General features: G+C 37.3%; 1 protein-coding gene across 2 annotated transcripts; it reads right to left on the minus strand.

Annotated features, from left to right (window-relative positions):
- Positions 1-1622: 1622 nt before the first annotated feature.
- Positions 1623-17395, minus strand: LOC117383076 (male-specific lethal 3 homolog). 2 transcript variants are annotated; one of them, XM_033980291.2, is made up of 14 exons: positions 16849-17395; positions 15601-15683; positions 15426-15521; positions 15053-15147; positions 14649-14752; positions 14435-14563; positions 13829-13983; positions 13312-13470; positions 12525-12769; positions 11582-11671; positions 10943-11052; positions 8203-8302; positions 8034-8118; positions 1623-2712 (listed from the first exon to the last, which is right to left on the minus strand). In XM_033980291.2, exons 1-14 carry the CDS (start codon positions 16945-16947, stop codon positions 2613-2615), a joined length of 1650 nt encoding a protein of 549 aa, XP_033836182.1. In that variant the 5' UTR covers positions 16948-17395; the 3' UTR covers positions 1623-2612. The 2 variants fall into 2 exon arrangements, with proteins under 2 accessions (XP_033836182.1, XP_033836183.1); XM_033980292.2 differs by lacking the exon at positions 11582-11671 and having other exon boundaries at positions 1629-2712; positions 16849-17344.
- Between the last annotated feature and the right edge of the window lie 633 nt (positions 17396-18028).

Here is an 18028-nt window from a genome sequence, read left to right on the forward strand (position 1 = left end):
TGTTCCACCTGGGAAAACGCCAGGCTTCCCCCGGACGCGAGAGGTTCCTGAGTGAAGAGGAGTGCAGTGTAGACTCACGCATCAAAACAACTACATTAAATACATTCTAATGACTCTAGAGGTCTATGAGCTGTGTGAATTTAAAGTACGTAAGACAGGTTAGACTACTCGTTTCATTAAAACATAGTTAGCATGACTAGATTTAAGGTTTATTCAAAATTTTGCTTGTTTTTTGGGGGCATGGGGTTTGGTGAAGTTTATAATTTTACTTCCTGGTTGGCCCATAGACTATATATATATGAATGGACATACCTAACTAGCCACTGCATTCCAATTAAGAAGTGAGCATGGGCGCACTTCTGGCTCCATTGACTCTGGCTGCAATTCACTTTACATTGGAAAACTGTCGCCCCTCTCTCTGTAACTGCTGTTGTCAGGCTCGTCATTTTGATCTTAAAATGTTCAGATTGACCCGCTCTACATGATCCTGGTACTTTTTAGTTGCTGTTGTGTCTGTAAATCAAGATATGAACAGAAAATTATAGACAAATCAGGCGTCTTCTTTCCCTAAGGTCGCTCCTGCTAGCTTTAGCAACAGGTTTGATTGACAGCGTTGCTAAGTGCCCACTCTCTGCTAAACCAGCGATGCGGGTAGGAACCTTCAACAGCCTCCCTCTGGATTGGCTCTTTGGTTGCTATGATACTCATGGCCGAAACTTGGCTCCAAAGTCGCCCCTATAACTGCGAGCCTCGATGAGCTTGGATGACGTCACACTCACTTAGTCCACTTCTTTATACAGTCTATGAATTGGACATGGGCAGCAGATATGACATAGATATAATTCCATAACTGTTATACCTACAGCCGCCATGATGTAAAAAAAAATAAATAAAAATAACAATATTATTTTGTTAAATAATGTCTTCCTTGTGTGTAAATTATCCCTGCATTTTGGATGGAATTTTCCGTGTTGATACAGGTAGAGGTGTTCCATTTTAGAATCCATGGCTAATTCCTGTATTTTGTAGGTTTCTTCATTTTTTACCCCAAAAACTATTACTTAACCGATTAAGAATAATCAGAAAAAGATGAAAACCTGTCATACACACTTTTAAAAAAATCTTAATGACTGTATGAAATGGCTTAAATGTACAGGAGTAGGTACGATTCATTGCTACAGATGTGACTTTTAATTATTAATTCCTGTTCTTATATAATGTATTTTTTTTGCTCATGTTTTTTTTTGCTGTAAACCAATATTGCTACAAATTAAAATGTTCATCAGCACATTTTCTTATGCTATTCCTGAAGATGTAAAACAGGCCTCTACTTTGACCATGTTTAAATCCAGGCTCAAGGCTTTTAATGTTAATCTTATGATGGTTATTTATGTTTTGATTTGTTTGTATTGTGATTTTTAATGTCTTTCTTACTCTGTTAAGAACTTCTAATTACTTTGTGTACAAATAAACTTGCCTTACCAATATGTTCAAAAAGTATATCCACATTTAAGGAAATAGTGTTTAAAATACAATAAAGCATAACACATTATTTCAACCAATTAAAATTAAAACACCTACTGCTAATGTCACTAGAAAAATGTATATGTAATGAAAAGGTACATCTTAGAAAAAAATATTTTATTGACAAAAATACTCAACAAAACCTTCAGTTGTCATTAACAGTGAAATGTTCCCAAAAGTCACTATAATGTCTATTCTCTGTTCAAGTATCTGGAATATTTACAAATGTACACATTAAAAAGCACAAATTACTCTTTCATAAACAACAAATATTTTTAGCATTTGTTATATTGTGTGTTGTCTTATTGAACTAAATGAATTGTAATAGGAACTTCATACTAGGCTGCAGCGTCAAATCTAGCTTTCGGAAGACATGCACAGAACAGGATTACATGGAAACTTAGCAAACTATAGACAAAATGTTATTGTCTGAACTACTTGCTAAAAATGGCTAATCTTAAAGCAGAGGTAACACTGAATTAGCCTTCTTGCTACTAGCTACAGGTGAACAAATCAGCAAAGTAGCTGAAGTAACTAAGCTAAATGATAGCAATCTTGTTTAGAATAGTGTGTATTGTCAAAACAGCCGATCCAAGCAAGCATTTAGCCTTTAATATCAAGCAAGAAATGCACAAAATCCTAATAGAAATTTCTATGGTCTAAAACCTGCTTGCTAAAGATGGTTGTTAGTAGCAAGGAGGCCAAGTAGCAAAAATTCCAGAATTGTTTAGAACATTTTTTGTTACTATTGAGGCATGTATTGGCAAAAATGTTCTTCCAAGTTAGCAGTTGGCCTTAAATATCAAGCTAGCACATCTAGATTTCGATGTCCAAGTGAAGAATAAGCATCGTTGAAGAGGCACTGGTAGTTCTTCTGGAAAATGCAGTTATTTTTGTTGTAGCAGTAGTAATAGTAGTAGTAGCAAAGCAGTAGATAGCTTCAACAAAACGAGAATTCCCAACAGGTCAGCAACAAGCGGAACAAGTCAGGAATGCAAGAAGAAATCCGACTTTGGGCAGCCATTTTGGATCCAGAAAAACATTGGGGTCAGGAAGTGAGAGTGGCATTGTAAATGGAAACAAATGTTTCAGTAAATTGGCCTGGGCTGTTTCATGCTGTAGTGGGCTTCCGACGCAGACACATAAGCAGACTCAGGGAAAAAGTCCTCATGGAACTCGGCCAAAAACCTACGAGACAGATGGGAGGGTTGGGAATGGAGAGGAGGAGGAGGAGGAGAGGAGACATTTGAGAGAGATCGGTGAAAAGTCCTGTATCCGGTCTTGTATATATAGTTTTAGTACTTAGAACAACTAAAGGCTGCTCAACTATGGGAAGTGTCAATAATTTACTGATTGATTGATTACATTGTACCTATGGAATATTTCATGGCAAATGTTGAACCTGATCATTTATATTAGTGACTAGACCCAAGAACCTTCTGTTTTATACCAAAATCAGCATTTTAACATTCATTTTTGCTCCCCCATCGGTATCAAATATTACTGGCCCATACAGTGTTGGGACGTCTTGATCTGCAACCCAGCAATACTGCTGGTTCTCAGATTGTCCCAGATGCGGGGCGAGAGCCAGACTTTGAGCCAGACCTATTGATTACATTGTACTTTGCCATGAAATATGTGAATAAAAAATAAAAATGTTGAACCTGGTAATTTTTATTAGCGATTACACTTCAGAACTTGTATTTATTGCACAATAAATGTACTGCACAGGCCAGATTTTAACAATATCAATTTCAGCTGCCCTCATCTGTATTAAATATTTATTGGCGTATAGAATATTGTGATGTCATCTGAAATCCAGCAACACAGTATGCATTTCTGGTTTTACAACTTTGGATGACGCAATATGACTCAGTTAATAAAAAACACGCTTATTTGAAATTGTGTACAGTAAAGTTGTAGAGTAAAGAGACTTATCGTCATTCATTAGTAATGTTTTGTGATTCATGTTTGTAAAGGCAACAAAAATAAATGGTTGATTGGAGCAATAATTTGAATCACAATTCAATGTCACCTTAATCATGATATTTTCCTGCAGTACAACTTGTGTCTTGCAAATACTTCTATGTCTTAGTTGGCCTGAAATTAGTCTGTACACTTTGCTAGAAGAAGGTGCTAATATTTCATCTGCTCCTGTATTGAGGTAAAATGTTAAGTTAGGAATGGGAAATATGGAAAAAAAAAAAAAAAAATCACAATTTTCTTGGAGGCAGATCACATTTCTTCTCATGATTTATGTACACTTTATGTACACTTTCCCCACTTCAAGTTCACACTTTACTGTGGTTGGTTAAATCCAGTTGTCATTCACAGAGGCTGACCAATAGTAGAAAGGGGTGGGAGAAATCAGTATTTGAGAAGACAGCTGCATTAAATTGAGAAAACGTGAATGGCAACATGACCATAAATATTCTCTAGCTAGAAGGTTTTAGTCCTATTTTCACATTATAAAAAAAAGAAAGTGTGCTATATTTTTTCTTCTTTTAGTAGATTTAAAATCAACTGGTAATTTATAATCACTGACTACTCAGCAACTAAAATAATTGTTTGTTGCAGCCCAAACTAAAAACTTAAGAGAGAATTTACACCTGAACTAAAGGAGGTTGGTTCAAGAGAGACTGGCCACTATTAGCTAAGTAATAAGAAAAAGGTTTTAATATACTTCCCCTATGCATCACTAGTAGTCCGTGGCCCACACTTTGAAAACCGATGATGACAAACTGACAATCTCCCAAGTGAACTTTCCTCGATATCGCATAGCTTCATCCTGCTCTAATCCCAACAGCATGTGCCCTCTACCAGACATATAGATCAACGTATAAGGGATCTAACTTCACTATAGCATCGCCAATAAGTCGCGGGACATTAGAACGAACCAGTGTTCATGGGACAAGTGAATATACCCCCCACCCTGCCCCGCTCTCCCCATGCGCTCCGCCTATCCTGTTCTGTTCTATCTAATCAGTAGTGAGGAAAAACTAATCCTGGATCTTCTTAGTATCCGCAACTGGGCCAAATCCGCTAAATCTTGCCATCTCATCTTGGCTCCACGGGCCCTTCTAATCTCAATGCAAACAAATTATACTCAGAGTGCAACGCAGTGACAATAAATAACAAACATCTTATTAATAATATGATAAGGAAATGTACAGATATGTAGACTCTTCTAGGAATAATGTGTTTAGAATTCTGGGGCACGCAGCGTGGTACGGATATTAACGTTTTATCTCGTTCATTTAAACAGGACGACTAAATCAAAACATTCATTTTGACATGTGTAGATGGAGGAGACAATGGCTCTTGTTTATGTTTGTTACATTTGCCAATGAGTAATTCTAGTCAGTATCTAACATCCATATTTTTGGGGCATTATTGTATGGCAAAACCTTCAATTTGAGAAATGTTTACTGTGTGGTTGTTAGCATGTATGCTAATTTTGATGCTAACACTAACTCCCCCATTGAAATGCATTGGCGCTAACGTTTGGAAGAGTACCAGCTAACACAGAACACAGTCATTCTGATTACACTGAAGGGGTCTTTAACGGGCTAAAAACTAAATTGTATCATTGCAAAAAATAGAATTAATTGCCAGCAGAAATTAGGGCTCAACAATTTAGGAAAAACATAAAAGTGATTTTTCGGACAAGCATTGCAATTGTGATTCGATTTGCAATTTATGTTTTAATAATATGATTCTGTTCAAAGTGTCTTGAACTGACAAAAAGACTTTAGTTAATATTTTAGTCCCCTATAGTTGGCATGGACATTATTAAAAATTGCATTAGATAGATTAAAGCCATTTTTATGAATAGTAAAAAGAAGACAGGAGGGCCAAAAGGAAAAAAAAGACTAACTGAGCCCAAGTCCCAGAATGCATTGCACTTCCCTCACATCAATCAGTTTGGCGCAATCTGCCACTTGATTTCAAGATAAAAGTGTGAACAATTTCCCAATAGACGACTGTTTTAGCCAGACCCTGGGTATGAGCATGTTAAATATTTTTAGATTTCAGGAAGAAAGTCATTCATTAGAAGAGTTCTGAGACTAGGCCATGTTTGATAAGATGCATCTAATGCCACACAGGCAAAACAATAACATCTCCATAGAGACAAGAAGATGGCAGATATCCCAGCAGAAAAAGTTACATAGTGCAACTTTAACATATCTGTGATTCATTCAAACTAACTTAAGTGTTTCTTGTTAATTTACAATATAGTTAATTTAGTAAAAGATTTAACTGGAACCCTACTACTGTAAGGTTATGTCCGTAGCATAAAGAGCATTTCATTTATGGTAATATTTTCTATTGTAATATATACAACATTTGTTATGACATTCAGGGCTGTGTGAGAGATGGGGAGTTTGAACCAAGATGGGATTAAATTCTCTATACTCACAGTTTCTATGGCAGCCCCATTATGTTGTATGAGAAACGACTGATTTACTGTTCAGTGACAGTGGTTACGTAAAAGGATGTCCTACGCAGAGTTCAATAAAGTGCTGTCAGTGCAGAAATGAAACTCATGGTTCACATACAGAGGGCTTCAAGTGGTACGGAAGGTTATACTCATGCTACTGTTCTTAATTAGGAAGTTTAAAGGGCATGTTTATCAACTAGGGATGTAAGGACTGGGGCAGTTAATTGAAAATTGTGATTATTTAAGTAACAGTATGATCATAAGAACAAACGTGTTTTTTTTTTTGCAAAATTAAAAAGAGGTACAGTATGCAACTTTCTGAAGGTGGCATGTCACCTGCAAGAAAAGGTGCAGTAAAAATAGAAAGTTAAACCATACTTGGAATGGGACATTCTCCATGGAGATGGATACGTTTAAAGCCATACTGAGAAAGATTATAGCCAAAGGAGCAACATTTCCATGGAAACAAGCAGGTGATGGCCCTCCCTCCAGGCCAAATAACAGTCAGGTTTTATGGAGATGCAAGCACGCTAGCAGTAAAAACAGTAAGAACAGTTTTTCTACATTTTTCAATGCAATAAACAGAAACAATTTTTTATTTTTTTTTTTTAACTTTTTTTGTCCTTAAGTGTCACATACTGTAGCTTTAAACGTCAGTCTACTTTGAGGAAAAATACTGAAGTCCACTATTGTAACGAGCTTTACCATATTCATGTCTGTCTTGTTTTCAAATAATACAATGTTGTCATTTATCTGCCATCTCTCTCTGTCTGTTCTGCCCTGCTCCAGAGCGCTGCCTAGTGGCCCGTGGCGGTACTACAGATGTTTGATTAGAGGCTGCAGGGACCTAAATCCCTGAGGTTTGGGGCCGGCTGAACTGAAGATCGCTGCGGAGGATTTAAAGATTAGACTGTGCTTGTGTAACGCTCATCACTGCACACGGACACATGCTCCTCTCCTCTATCTCTCTTCCTCTTTTTCACTTTCCCTCTTCTTTTCCTCTCTCTCTATACTTGGAAAAATCATAGACTGTATACTTCTAATGCCTTGGCTTAGTTTTGAAATATGTGTGGTTTTAGGTTTGAGCAATTGGAGAAAAATATCTAATTGAAATTGTGATTAGATTTGCGATTTATGTTTATTCCGTTCAAAATTCTCATTTTAAACATCCAGAAGAATTGACAAAAACAATATATATGAACTGACAAACGAATACAAGAATCACATTTCAGAACATTTTTGCACAGATCTAAACTACAGGCTTAGCAGTTTTCATGGAGAACAACACAGGAGATTTGGTTGGTTGTTTGGAGGAAATTATGGTACTTAAAAAGTTGCAGCCTTTGCGATTTGCTAATTGCATCCATTCAAATTTGTATTCAATTGTGATTCATCTTGCTGCCCGATCTGCGATAGTCTGCTAGGTTGTAGCAACTGAAGAAATTGACTAAAGATATGCCCTGTGCAATTAATGGACTAAGAGGAGGTGGTGCGGGAAAAACTCTCAAAATTAGGATCTAGCAGAAAAACAGCCATTTATACAGAAATACACTCATAAACAGCATCTCCATAAGTGAAAGTCCAGTCACTCTCAAAACTCCAGTTAACTCACTCCATGCCTTTTCCTCTCTGCTGTGATTCATATAAATCCTTAGTATTCCAAATTAAAAAAATTACGATGCAATATTACTGATGCCTCATTTGGATAAGTTAAAAATAGTTCTATGTAATGTTTTTTTTTTTATTTCAATCAACCTATTTTTAGGCTTAATGAACCATCAAAGCTATTCATAAGTTATGATGTAATCTATGCATGCTGGTCATCCAAAATCTGTATGTTTTCAAATCTTACTTTAACACTCCAACTATCTGTACATGACTTTATCTAAAAAAAATTAAATAAAAAAATAAAGACTCACTATGTAATATTTCTGATGTCATTGCTTTGCCTGGAATGTTTCCCTGTATGGTGTTCAATTTTTCTATCTCTATGAACTCAAGCCGTTGGTAGAAAAGTTACACAGTACATCTTTAATACTAAGTTTGACCTTGTACATTATATTTTTACCTGAGAAATTGCTCCAAATGTTTGATCAGAGCCCTCAAATTCCTCTCTGGGATCTGCATCTTTCCAAGGATGTCAGGAAGTTTGACTAAAAACACAAAATGGTTCAATAAAGTACAATAACCTTTAAAAAATGACAGGAAATATGACTCAAATGTGAAATTAAACTTACCAAAAAGCCTTAGGAGGTGCTGTGATCCGTAGAGATAAGATGGTGGAGGAGGTTGGTCGTTCATTGGGTAATTATCAGGAGTCAACTTCCAGCTCAAAACCTGCGCAATAGAGCAAAGAGTCATAAAAGGGAGCAAAGCCATGGAGTTACTGGACTGAAAAATACATTGATACGAAAAGTTAGCTTTGTACATAGGCCATGATAACAACTATTGACTTTTCATTCAGTACATGACAGAGGGAACAATACTTTTTAGGGTTCAATATTTATCTTGCTACTTTTTCTTTGCACTAATGGGAAATATTTGGGTATTTTCTTTTGTACAACGATGAGATTTGAGCTCTAGAAGATTATAGACATTAACTACTGTACTTAAGTGTTGCGTTCTGTTATTTGTTAGTTAATATTTTGTAACAATTTTGTAGTTTTTTTGGGGGATAATTGTGCGTCATGGTTTGGTTTCAATATTATAGTTTTATTGTCTAGATTTACTTATATCGCACTTCAAAATGTGTTGTCATGACAGGCCTATTTGTACATGGCAGATGCACTTAATTACTTTAAGTGCAAACTGCTTTACCCAGTCTTTTCAAAAGTACCACCTCCAAAAAATAACTTTAGTATTTTATGTAAATAAGGAAACACTGAAGATAAATTCACAAAATGTAGGATGTGATAACACTTGGCCACACATCAAATCAAAATGTGGACCTAACCAGACTAAACCTGGAACTAAACCTGGAGCAGGATTAAACCAAGACTAGAACAGGACCAAACCAAGTCTACGGCAGGTTTTCATAGTTTTCCAATTACGACTCGGTTTGACGGGATAGTACCTTTATCATAGTTTTACATCAGTGACAAGTGGCAGGTTGTTGAAAAAAAGTCAAGAAGTACAAAACTTCAGGAATTGTATTTTTGAGCACTGAATTCTAAATCAGAATACAAATTACACACAAAGAAGGACAAAAATAGAGGTTGCTAGGTAATAGTTATGAAATGACCTCTACCCATGCCATGTCATATCTGCTGGCTGTGTCCAATCAGGAAGTGAAATTATAAACTTCACCAATATAAATTGAGTACCGTAAATTTCGGACTACAGAGCGCACCTTGATATAAGCCGCACCAGCTAAATTTGAAGAGAAAATCAATTTTGTACATATATAAGCCGCACCTGAATAAAAGCCGCAGGTTTTCATATTGTAACATGAGACATTTACACAGAAAGACGGTGCACCGACACGCTTTTTTTTAAACTGTGCCTGAAAATTGGCACCAACACGACAACAACACGGGATGAACACATCTGCAGGTTTAGAAAATAAAGCTGCACCAACACGGAAAATCTGCTTTTATTTCCTCTGAAAACTTTTGTCGTCTTTTTACATTGACCAAGTTGGATTCATTGATGTCGAGCTTACGTGCAGTGGCTCTATTTCAGGGGTCGGCAACTCGCGGCTCCGGAGCCGTATGCGCCTCTTTCCGCCTCATACTGCGGCTCTGCGTGGCTTGGGAACTAACACAGACACAGCTCACAGTCCTGCGTAAAGAGCCCTGATTTTCAGACGTTGTGCGCACAGGGGTCAGGAGCAACTTTGGCCCGTCCCTAATGACACACTAATAAGCTCGTCCGTAGATGTATCATGAAAATCCTGCTGGAAATCGCCACAGAAATCTATTTGATGTAGTAGCAAGTATATTATCTGCTCTTGTCTCCGCGGTGACGTATCACGTATAACACATCAGACACGACGCACAAAAGTAGAGCCACAAGCGAGTGAAAATGAGCCAAAACAAAAGTCTTTGGAGATCTTTTTAACAAAGGGGAAAAGGACAACTGAGGAGCCAGAAGAAGAGACTACGACCTCCAAGAAAAAGAAAGATAAATTTAACAGACAATGCCTACTTAAAATCTGGGTTTGTCGCTACAGGTGACTCACGCGCACAGTCCGCTCTGCGTAACATACGGGAAAAGCAAATAAGGCAATGAAACCTTCAAAACTGCTTTGGCACATGGAGAATAAGCACCTGGGATTAAACGATACGCTACGAGTTTTTTTGTTGTTGTTTTTTTAAAGAAACTGCGGAGTAGAGTAGACATAATCACATAATCAGCGCGATGCATGATGCAGCGGTTTGGTGAGTTGTATTTTTTTAATGCACTTAAGTTGTTTTTGCCATATTTATCTGCCACGTGTAGAAGGCTTGTCCGTGAAAGTAAAACCTACATTATTCCGTTACATTATTGTTATTATACAGTGTTATCTTCATTTTAGATGTCAAAAAGTATTTGCGGCTCCCAGTGTTTTATTTTATGTGGAAAGTGGGTCCAAATGGCTCTTTGCGTGTTAAAGGCCGACCCCTGCTCTGTTTCCTTTCTGTTTCTTTATCTTAAAAACTGCATCATATCCATTTCATGATGCGCAAAATGATCGTTCAAAATCAAAACTAGTGAATTCTTCAGAGCAGAATCTTTCCCCACGTCTGTCTCACTTTTACGTTTACAGCTAGAGAGCGCCCCCCAGGGTCCGTTATCCAGTAAAATTCCATATATAAGCCGCACTGCTGTAAAAGCCGCAGGGTTCAAAGCGTGGAAAAAAAGTAGCGGCTTATAATCCGAAATTTACGGTAGTTTAACGATCTTCTTACATTACAGACTATGCATTTCCCTGGACTATAGCATTAGTTACACAGTGTCCTTGGACTAATGGGGCTCTGGCTGTAATAGTCTGATCACCTCATTGAGCTCGTTGTTTCTCCGGCTCTCCAGTCCGTAGAAGGGACCAGCGCGCTCTTTGTTCGGCGTCAAGGGCAACGGAGAGGACGAACCACTGTGGACAGGAGTCTCTGGGGGAAAGAGGGATAAAGGCGTAAATTTAGGAGAGATTGGAAATAAAATGACAACAATCTGTAGAGTAGAAGCTTAGTGAAGGTTAGTGGATGGTAAAGAAGTGGTCTGGCATCATCTATTGGTTAGAAGTGGTTACTACAGCTCAGAATGTTATGATGGGCCAATATATTGTCCAAAAAGTGTTTATTATTCTGTCAACAATAGGAAGAAAGGACTCAGTATTTCAAATCCAGAATATGTTTTATGGATTGTTACCCAATAATATGTTTTTATATCTTGAACATTATTGTCCAAACATACTGTAAAAAAGTACATTTAACCATAGAACACAAAATTGTGACAGACCACAACAACAAGTATATTTTCAGGCATTTCACTTTTCTGTAATAAGACAAATATCTAAAAACATTTGTGTTGTTAAAAGGATACATACAGTCAGGTTAATGTTCAGGTAACTGGACTAATAACCAGAGGTAGAATTGTTTGTAGTTGACCTACAGTAAGACTTATTTTGTTTTGACTTACTCCTGTCAAGGTTGAGGAAGAACTTGGGCTGCGCTGGACTGTCAACAATTCTGCGTTTTGTCTGAGGAGACGCTGTGGCACTGCCTCCACCTAAAATATCAGACATAAAAATTAGAGATGTCCTGATACGTTTTTTTGGCTCATTTTTTTTTCTATTTGCAATTCCCAAAACCGATCTTTTCATTTTTAATAATTTTATTTACAGAAATTTGGGTGTGCCTTGATAAATAATGAAGTATTCCATGATGAATTTAACCACAGTTGAATAAAAGTATTATAGTATATTATAATAGGTTCCAGATATGAAAAGACCTACTTAAATATAGCCTCATACTTTGGCATAATATTGTAAAATATACAATAAATAAAAAAATAAGGCAGCTTCAGTACATATATAATAACAATGACATTAGGTGATGTTTAATTTCTCTGTTTCTAAAGACAATGTTTTTAACTACATTAATTATGTTTGAGGCCTCAACAAGATGACAGGCCTGCCTGAAGCACATGGATACTTAACCTATGTAAACAAGTTAACCATTAGGCTCTGCACATCCACCTCTGCCGATTTGTCCAAAGTTTCTTTTTCACTCTTAAGGCTCATTAATAATGTTTTTAGCTGTTTTAGAGCCTCCTCCTCCTGTTTAAGCCACTCTGGGCGTTCTCTGCATGCAGCTGCCTCTGCTAACGTTGCAGCTGAGTCTTGTCTCTGTATCGACCAAATCTGATTCAAGCTGATACCTGGATCAGCATCCAATACAGATACCAGTATCAGACATATCGTATGAGAATTACAAAATCACTGCATCATACTGCAATACCAGATATTTTAATATTGACTAGACCTTAAGCACTCTACAAAAACATGCTATTTAGGCTTTAGCAATATTAATTTTGCCTTCCACAATCCTGACAAAATCATGATCTAAAACACAGCTCTTACCTCCACTGCTGCCCTCCGCTGGCCGGTCCCCTCCTGATGTGTTCCTGGTGGAGCGTCTCAGGCTCTGGCTCTGGAAGTTGATGCAGTCCATGTCAGGGTGCCTCCGCCGTTTGGGGGTGGGGTTACCAGTCGTGGCAGTGGTGGGCGTTGCAGTGGAGACATCACTGAGCGCAGGCTGACTGTCTGTGGACTGAGGAGTGGGAGGGTTGTGTACTGGAGGGCTAGGACTCCGCTCCCTCTGAACACTGGGGTAAAAAGCAGAAAATGAAAGGGTGAATGGTGCTTAAATGATGGTTATAGCTTATTAACAAATACAAAATACAAGGCAATAGGGAAAAGGTTCCATTATGGACTAAACAGGTAACAAAGATTACCTGATTTTCACAGTCTTGAAAACGCAAATGAATATGAAAGACGGAACAATAGCTTTTGGTGTCAATATTTAATGTGGATACTTTCTTTGTACTAGTGGGGAACTTTTTGTTATTTTCCTGTTCTAGGATGAGATGAGGTATAAATGGTTGAATAAATTACTTCTATTATTCACTGTCGATACAAACGTAGTACAAAAGTGTGCCATTGATTTATTGCAGGTCATGTTTTTCAACAATGTTCATTTGGAGTCGTTTTTTGCGAGAATCCTGCTTTGGGGTTATTGTGCTAGTGGCATAATATAGGATCAATATTATCCTTTATGGCCTATATTTTCATCAGCAAGATATATCAGCACTTCAATGGGGTGACAGGCGTATTCTCTAGTGTACTTTATACATTATGAAATACATACTTGCTGGAGGAAGGAGAGTTTTCGTTGATGGTCATGAAGAGTCGCGAGGAGCTGACTTTTTTGAACTGCGCTTGTTCACATGGATACAAGAGGATCATGGGTAATGTGAAGTCAAACGTGATCCTCAGACCATCCACCATTTCTTTACACAGGTCCTCACTAGCAACAAATCACAAAGTTACAAAGTTATTTAGTAGTCAGCAAGCGCTAGGAAGAAATCAATGTATCTAAACTGTGGTATTAAGAATGTAGTATTTTTCGCATCTTTATCTATACTCAGATCTGGAGGAGTGTATTATTGTGACATTTAGATTAAATGGTTACAAAATAATAATTATTAAAATCAGTACTAAACTAAACTAAGCATAAATCAGGGCTTAACCAAGAAAAAGTAAGGAGATACACTAATCTGGAAAATAAGAAAATAATAACTAAACCAGTGCAAAGCCAGTGCAAAACCGGAACTAAACTAAGTCTAAACCCGGTCTAAAACAAAACTACACCAGGTCTCCCTTACCTCTTTTCAGGAGAGACAGGTTGTGGGACAGTGTTCTGGGAGGCCTGCTGTCGTCTGTACCTCTCATTGGCCATAAAGGCTTTGTTTATAGCGAAGTGTTTGACATAAGACTCCAAAATGTGCACAACGTTTGTCTGACATGGCACCATCACCAGCTAAAGGCAAGAGAGAGGAAATAACAAGTTTTAGTGAAATCAAGCAAAAATACACAAACATTAAGAATTATTTAAAGAGGGGGTATTACACTTCTATGGGGTATTAATTGCTAAAAACAGCATATTTAGATCACCATGTTACTTTTTGTTAGTTTGAAAATGGTATATTTGCCTACACCACTGCATTAAAATTCCTTTCAGTTTCAAAAGTACTTCCTGGTTACATACGCTTGTGGTCTGAGTCAGGTGTTGTAGTCTTATATACCTAAAAATATGTAGGGTTTGAAATTGCCTGGGAGTGACGGCAAGATAACGGAAACATACAAGAATGATTCAGAAAACCACTGCAGACATGTTTTTGATGAGAGAACAACAGTATAACATGGCCGAAAGCTAAAAAAAGTTAATTTAAATAATACCCCCTCTTTAAGTTTGAATTTAAATGTTGTACCTTCTTTCTCTTGTTGATGTAAAAGCAGTCATCCTCCAGTTTTTTCTTGAGAATATCAGGGATGCTTATATCAACATGGACAGCCTTTTCTTCACACTCCCGCTTTACACTGATGTCTGGTTCAACCCTCTAGAAAGTGGGTAAGATTTGGGTAAGGTGTAGAGTGATGTGAATTATGTCTATAGCTTTATGATATAAAGAAAATAGTGCTTACCATTTTGTTGATATCCTCAGAGAAAGCGCTATCTCCACTATTTGAAGATTCAGGGTCAGAATCGTCTGCGTCTGAGCTGTCGGAGGAGGAAGAAGAAATCAAACCTGAAAAACACACACAATATTATAGTATAGTCAGTATTAATATTTTAACACAGTTTCATAATAAATACAAAATGTGAAGTCTGTCTGCATTTTTTTTTAAAACTCCCAACAGGAGTATAAAGTGGTATTTCATTCCTTAAATGATAAATCTTATACTGCATTGACATTTTGTGCAATAAACAAACTCAAACATGAGACATTTTAGCACATTCCTGATGCACTGTTAAAATATCATTGGAATAATGTTATCGGGACAATGCAAAACTTTATATACTGACAATATCGCCCATCCCTACTTACACGCATCGTCGCTGTCCTCCTCTTTAGGCAGAGTCTTCAGAACAGTTTTAGAACCAGATTGACGACGGCGCCTCTTCGCCCATGCCTTTTTCTTCCTGTAACAAAAAACAAGCATTTAGAGCTCTTAACAATTTATGAATACAAATATGTTAATTGTAATTTAATAAGTAGTTGACTGAAAGACAAATACACAAAAATGTTAACTCACTCCATGCTCCATGCTATTATGTCCATTTAAGTCTTAATAACCCCAGTGAAAGATTATTTGACTAATACAACATTTGGTTGACCAAGGCACCACTGACTAACTGACTAACCAGTTAAAGGACTACAACTTTATTTAGAATAGTGCGTAACAATATAAAACCCTTACATGCGCCCTAGAGCTTTACGAGCCAATTTACGTTGTAATTTCCTGTTTTCTTCTGTGTCACTTAGGACATGATCTTCTGCAGCCCAGCGATCCCAGCTGCAACAGATAAAACATGATTAACATGGTGTAAAGAGATTTATTTTAGAAATTACTCAACCAAATATTTGCCACTTACCTTCTATTCCAACCATTGAAATGAATCAAGTACTTGGGGACTCTCCTTCCATGTTCGTCTGTACCAATCAACACATCCAGAACCTAAAAACAAAAGACAATTGGTGCTTTTCAGTTTCTAGAGTGTGATGATGTCATACTCCCAGATGGGGGACAAGTCAGTTTTCCTCACTGATGACATTGTACTTTGCCATGAAATATCCAATGGTTAAATTCACAAATGTTTAACCTGATGGTTTCTATTACTGACAAAAGCAAAGAACTCACTGTATTACAACAAAGAAATGCATTTTCGCAATACTCATTTTAATAGCCCCCATCTGTATTAAATGTATTTCTTATTGACCAAAAGAATGTTGAGATGTCATCTGAAACCCAGCAATACAGTTAGTAAATAAATACTGTGTGCACATGGTTTAAATAAACTGGTGTGTATAGAAAAAAATCATGTTATGCCTATTAAAGCTAATCTCATGCGAACAAACTTGATAACATACACTTCCTTTTAAAACTCACCCTTTTGAAATTAAGAATATATTAGTGCAGTGTACAATTTATAACCTAAAGCAGTAATAACGTGCGCACCACTGCAGGCTAACAAAATGTAAACAGACTAGCCTAGCCTAGCCTGTTAGCATCACTTAGCATTAACAAAAAGAGCACGAATGGACGTAATTTTACTGACAAATATATAAAAACATTGTAATAGTTTGCAAGCATGGCCTAACCATTTATTAACCCATCCGTGAATCATTTCGTGGTGTCGTTATGTTGTTAAATCAGAAAATAGCAGCTAATTCAAGGGTAAAATAGACAGCTAGCGAATACAAGCTAGCGTCAAGTCTTTGCATTTGTTTAAAACTTGTTTATACTGGCGCGCTTTCTAAAGGTCATAAATGAAACTAAACTATTTCCAGTTCTCAGATAACTGTACAATAAAAATTATAATTGCAATTATAAAACAAATGCACGATAATACGCATGTGCAAGTTTTAGTTTGAATGATTGGAAGCTGCATAAACATTGCAATTATTGAATCATCCTTGACGTAAATAAATGTTATCTAAATGTTACCCGGAAACAGATAAGAAAACGCATCATTATGGCACAACGTTGCATAACTAAATTAAACAGTCGCTAGTGGCATTTACATAGCGTACAGCAACAACCCAGCTGGAGAATGTAACTAAATTGTGCGTAAAATGTGCAAAAATCACAAAAATAGCACGATTTATCTTGCACAATTCACCTTTGCGTCATACAACACTTTGGCTTTGGTGGGATCAGGTTCGAAACACAGCACACGTTCTCCTTTATGGAAGAGATATTTTATTCCCCGCGAATTCATTTGTTCATGGCGACTTCAATGGAGGAAGAGGCAACCGAGCGAGCGCCCAATAAAGGACCCTAACAAAATCCTTAACCCTTTATCCACCGGGAGCGAGGGTCTCTCTGCTTCCAGGGATGGCGCTGTTGTTTTGGGAGAGGATATATAGGCTGTAGTAGACTGCTCGCTGCATTCACTTCAACGCTTCAGCCGTGCACTGCATCCACAAACCGCACGCAATGATGTTTCTTCCTGTTGCGCGCACGATAAACTCCAAACCAGTTTCCAATGCAAGATGCTCAAACATTAAAACAAGAAAACGGTGTATTGCAATGTGAAAAATCGAGGTTTAATCCAAAAGAATCAAGAGAGACGCGGAAAAACTCGTGCGCAACGCGTGGTACCTACTACAAGACCTATGCGTAAACAGCGCACCAGGAAACGGGGTTGCCAGATACTGCGATCAGTTTCCTGCTTGTGTGTAGAGTAGCCAGAAAATAGCCAGTACTTTCAAAATAATATAGCTCAATTCAGAAAAGTAGATGTATAAAGAAAGCAATGATTCAGGCGATTCGATGAAGGATACTACAAAAAACATATTTCAAAACAATTTTCCCAGACATAAAAAAATGCTTTTGTCACTCACAAATTTGGAAATAAAATAATATGCAAATTTCTAGCCTGATTTAAATTCAGGTTGGCCAGATTCCGTTGTGTTTAGCCCACGACTTAAACAGAAAACCAAGTGATCTAAAAGACTCATTGCCATATTAGTTAGGCTATATTTTGCAGAACCATGATTCCCAAACTACTCACAGGCCTAAGAAACTTGGCTATTAAAGAATTTCTCTAAAACTGTCTTTAACTTGACTAAACTTGAACTAAAGACTTTTTTTTGTTAGTGTAAGACATTGAATAGCACAGGTTTGGTGTCCATCATTTCTCATTTATGGATCAAGTTTGTCTGAGTCAGTCCAGACTAGAATCAGTGTGTTGCCTGGAATTTAAAACAATGCGCAATGAAATCAAATATATTCCCAATCCATAGAGACAGGACTCTGCCAGGACAAATTACGGATCAAATCTGTGGAGAGGCGACCCC

This window comes from Periophthalmus magnuspinnatus, chromosome 2, assembly GCF_009829125.3.
Source record: "Periophthalmus magnuspinnatus isolate fPerMag1 chromosome 2, fPerMag1.2.pri, whole genome shotgun sequence".
In the NCBI taxonomy this organism is placed as follows: domain Eukaryota; kingdom Metazoa; phylum Chordata; class Actinopteri; order Gobiiformes; family Gobiidae; genus Periophthalmus; species Periophthalmus magnuspinnatus.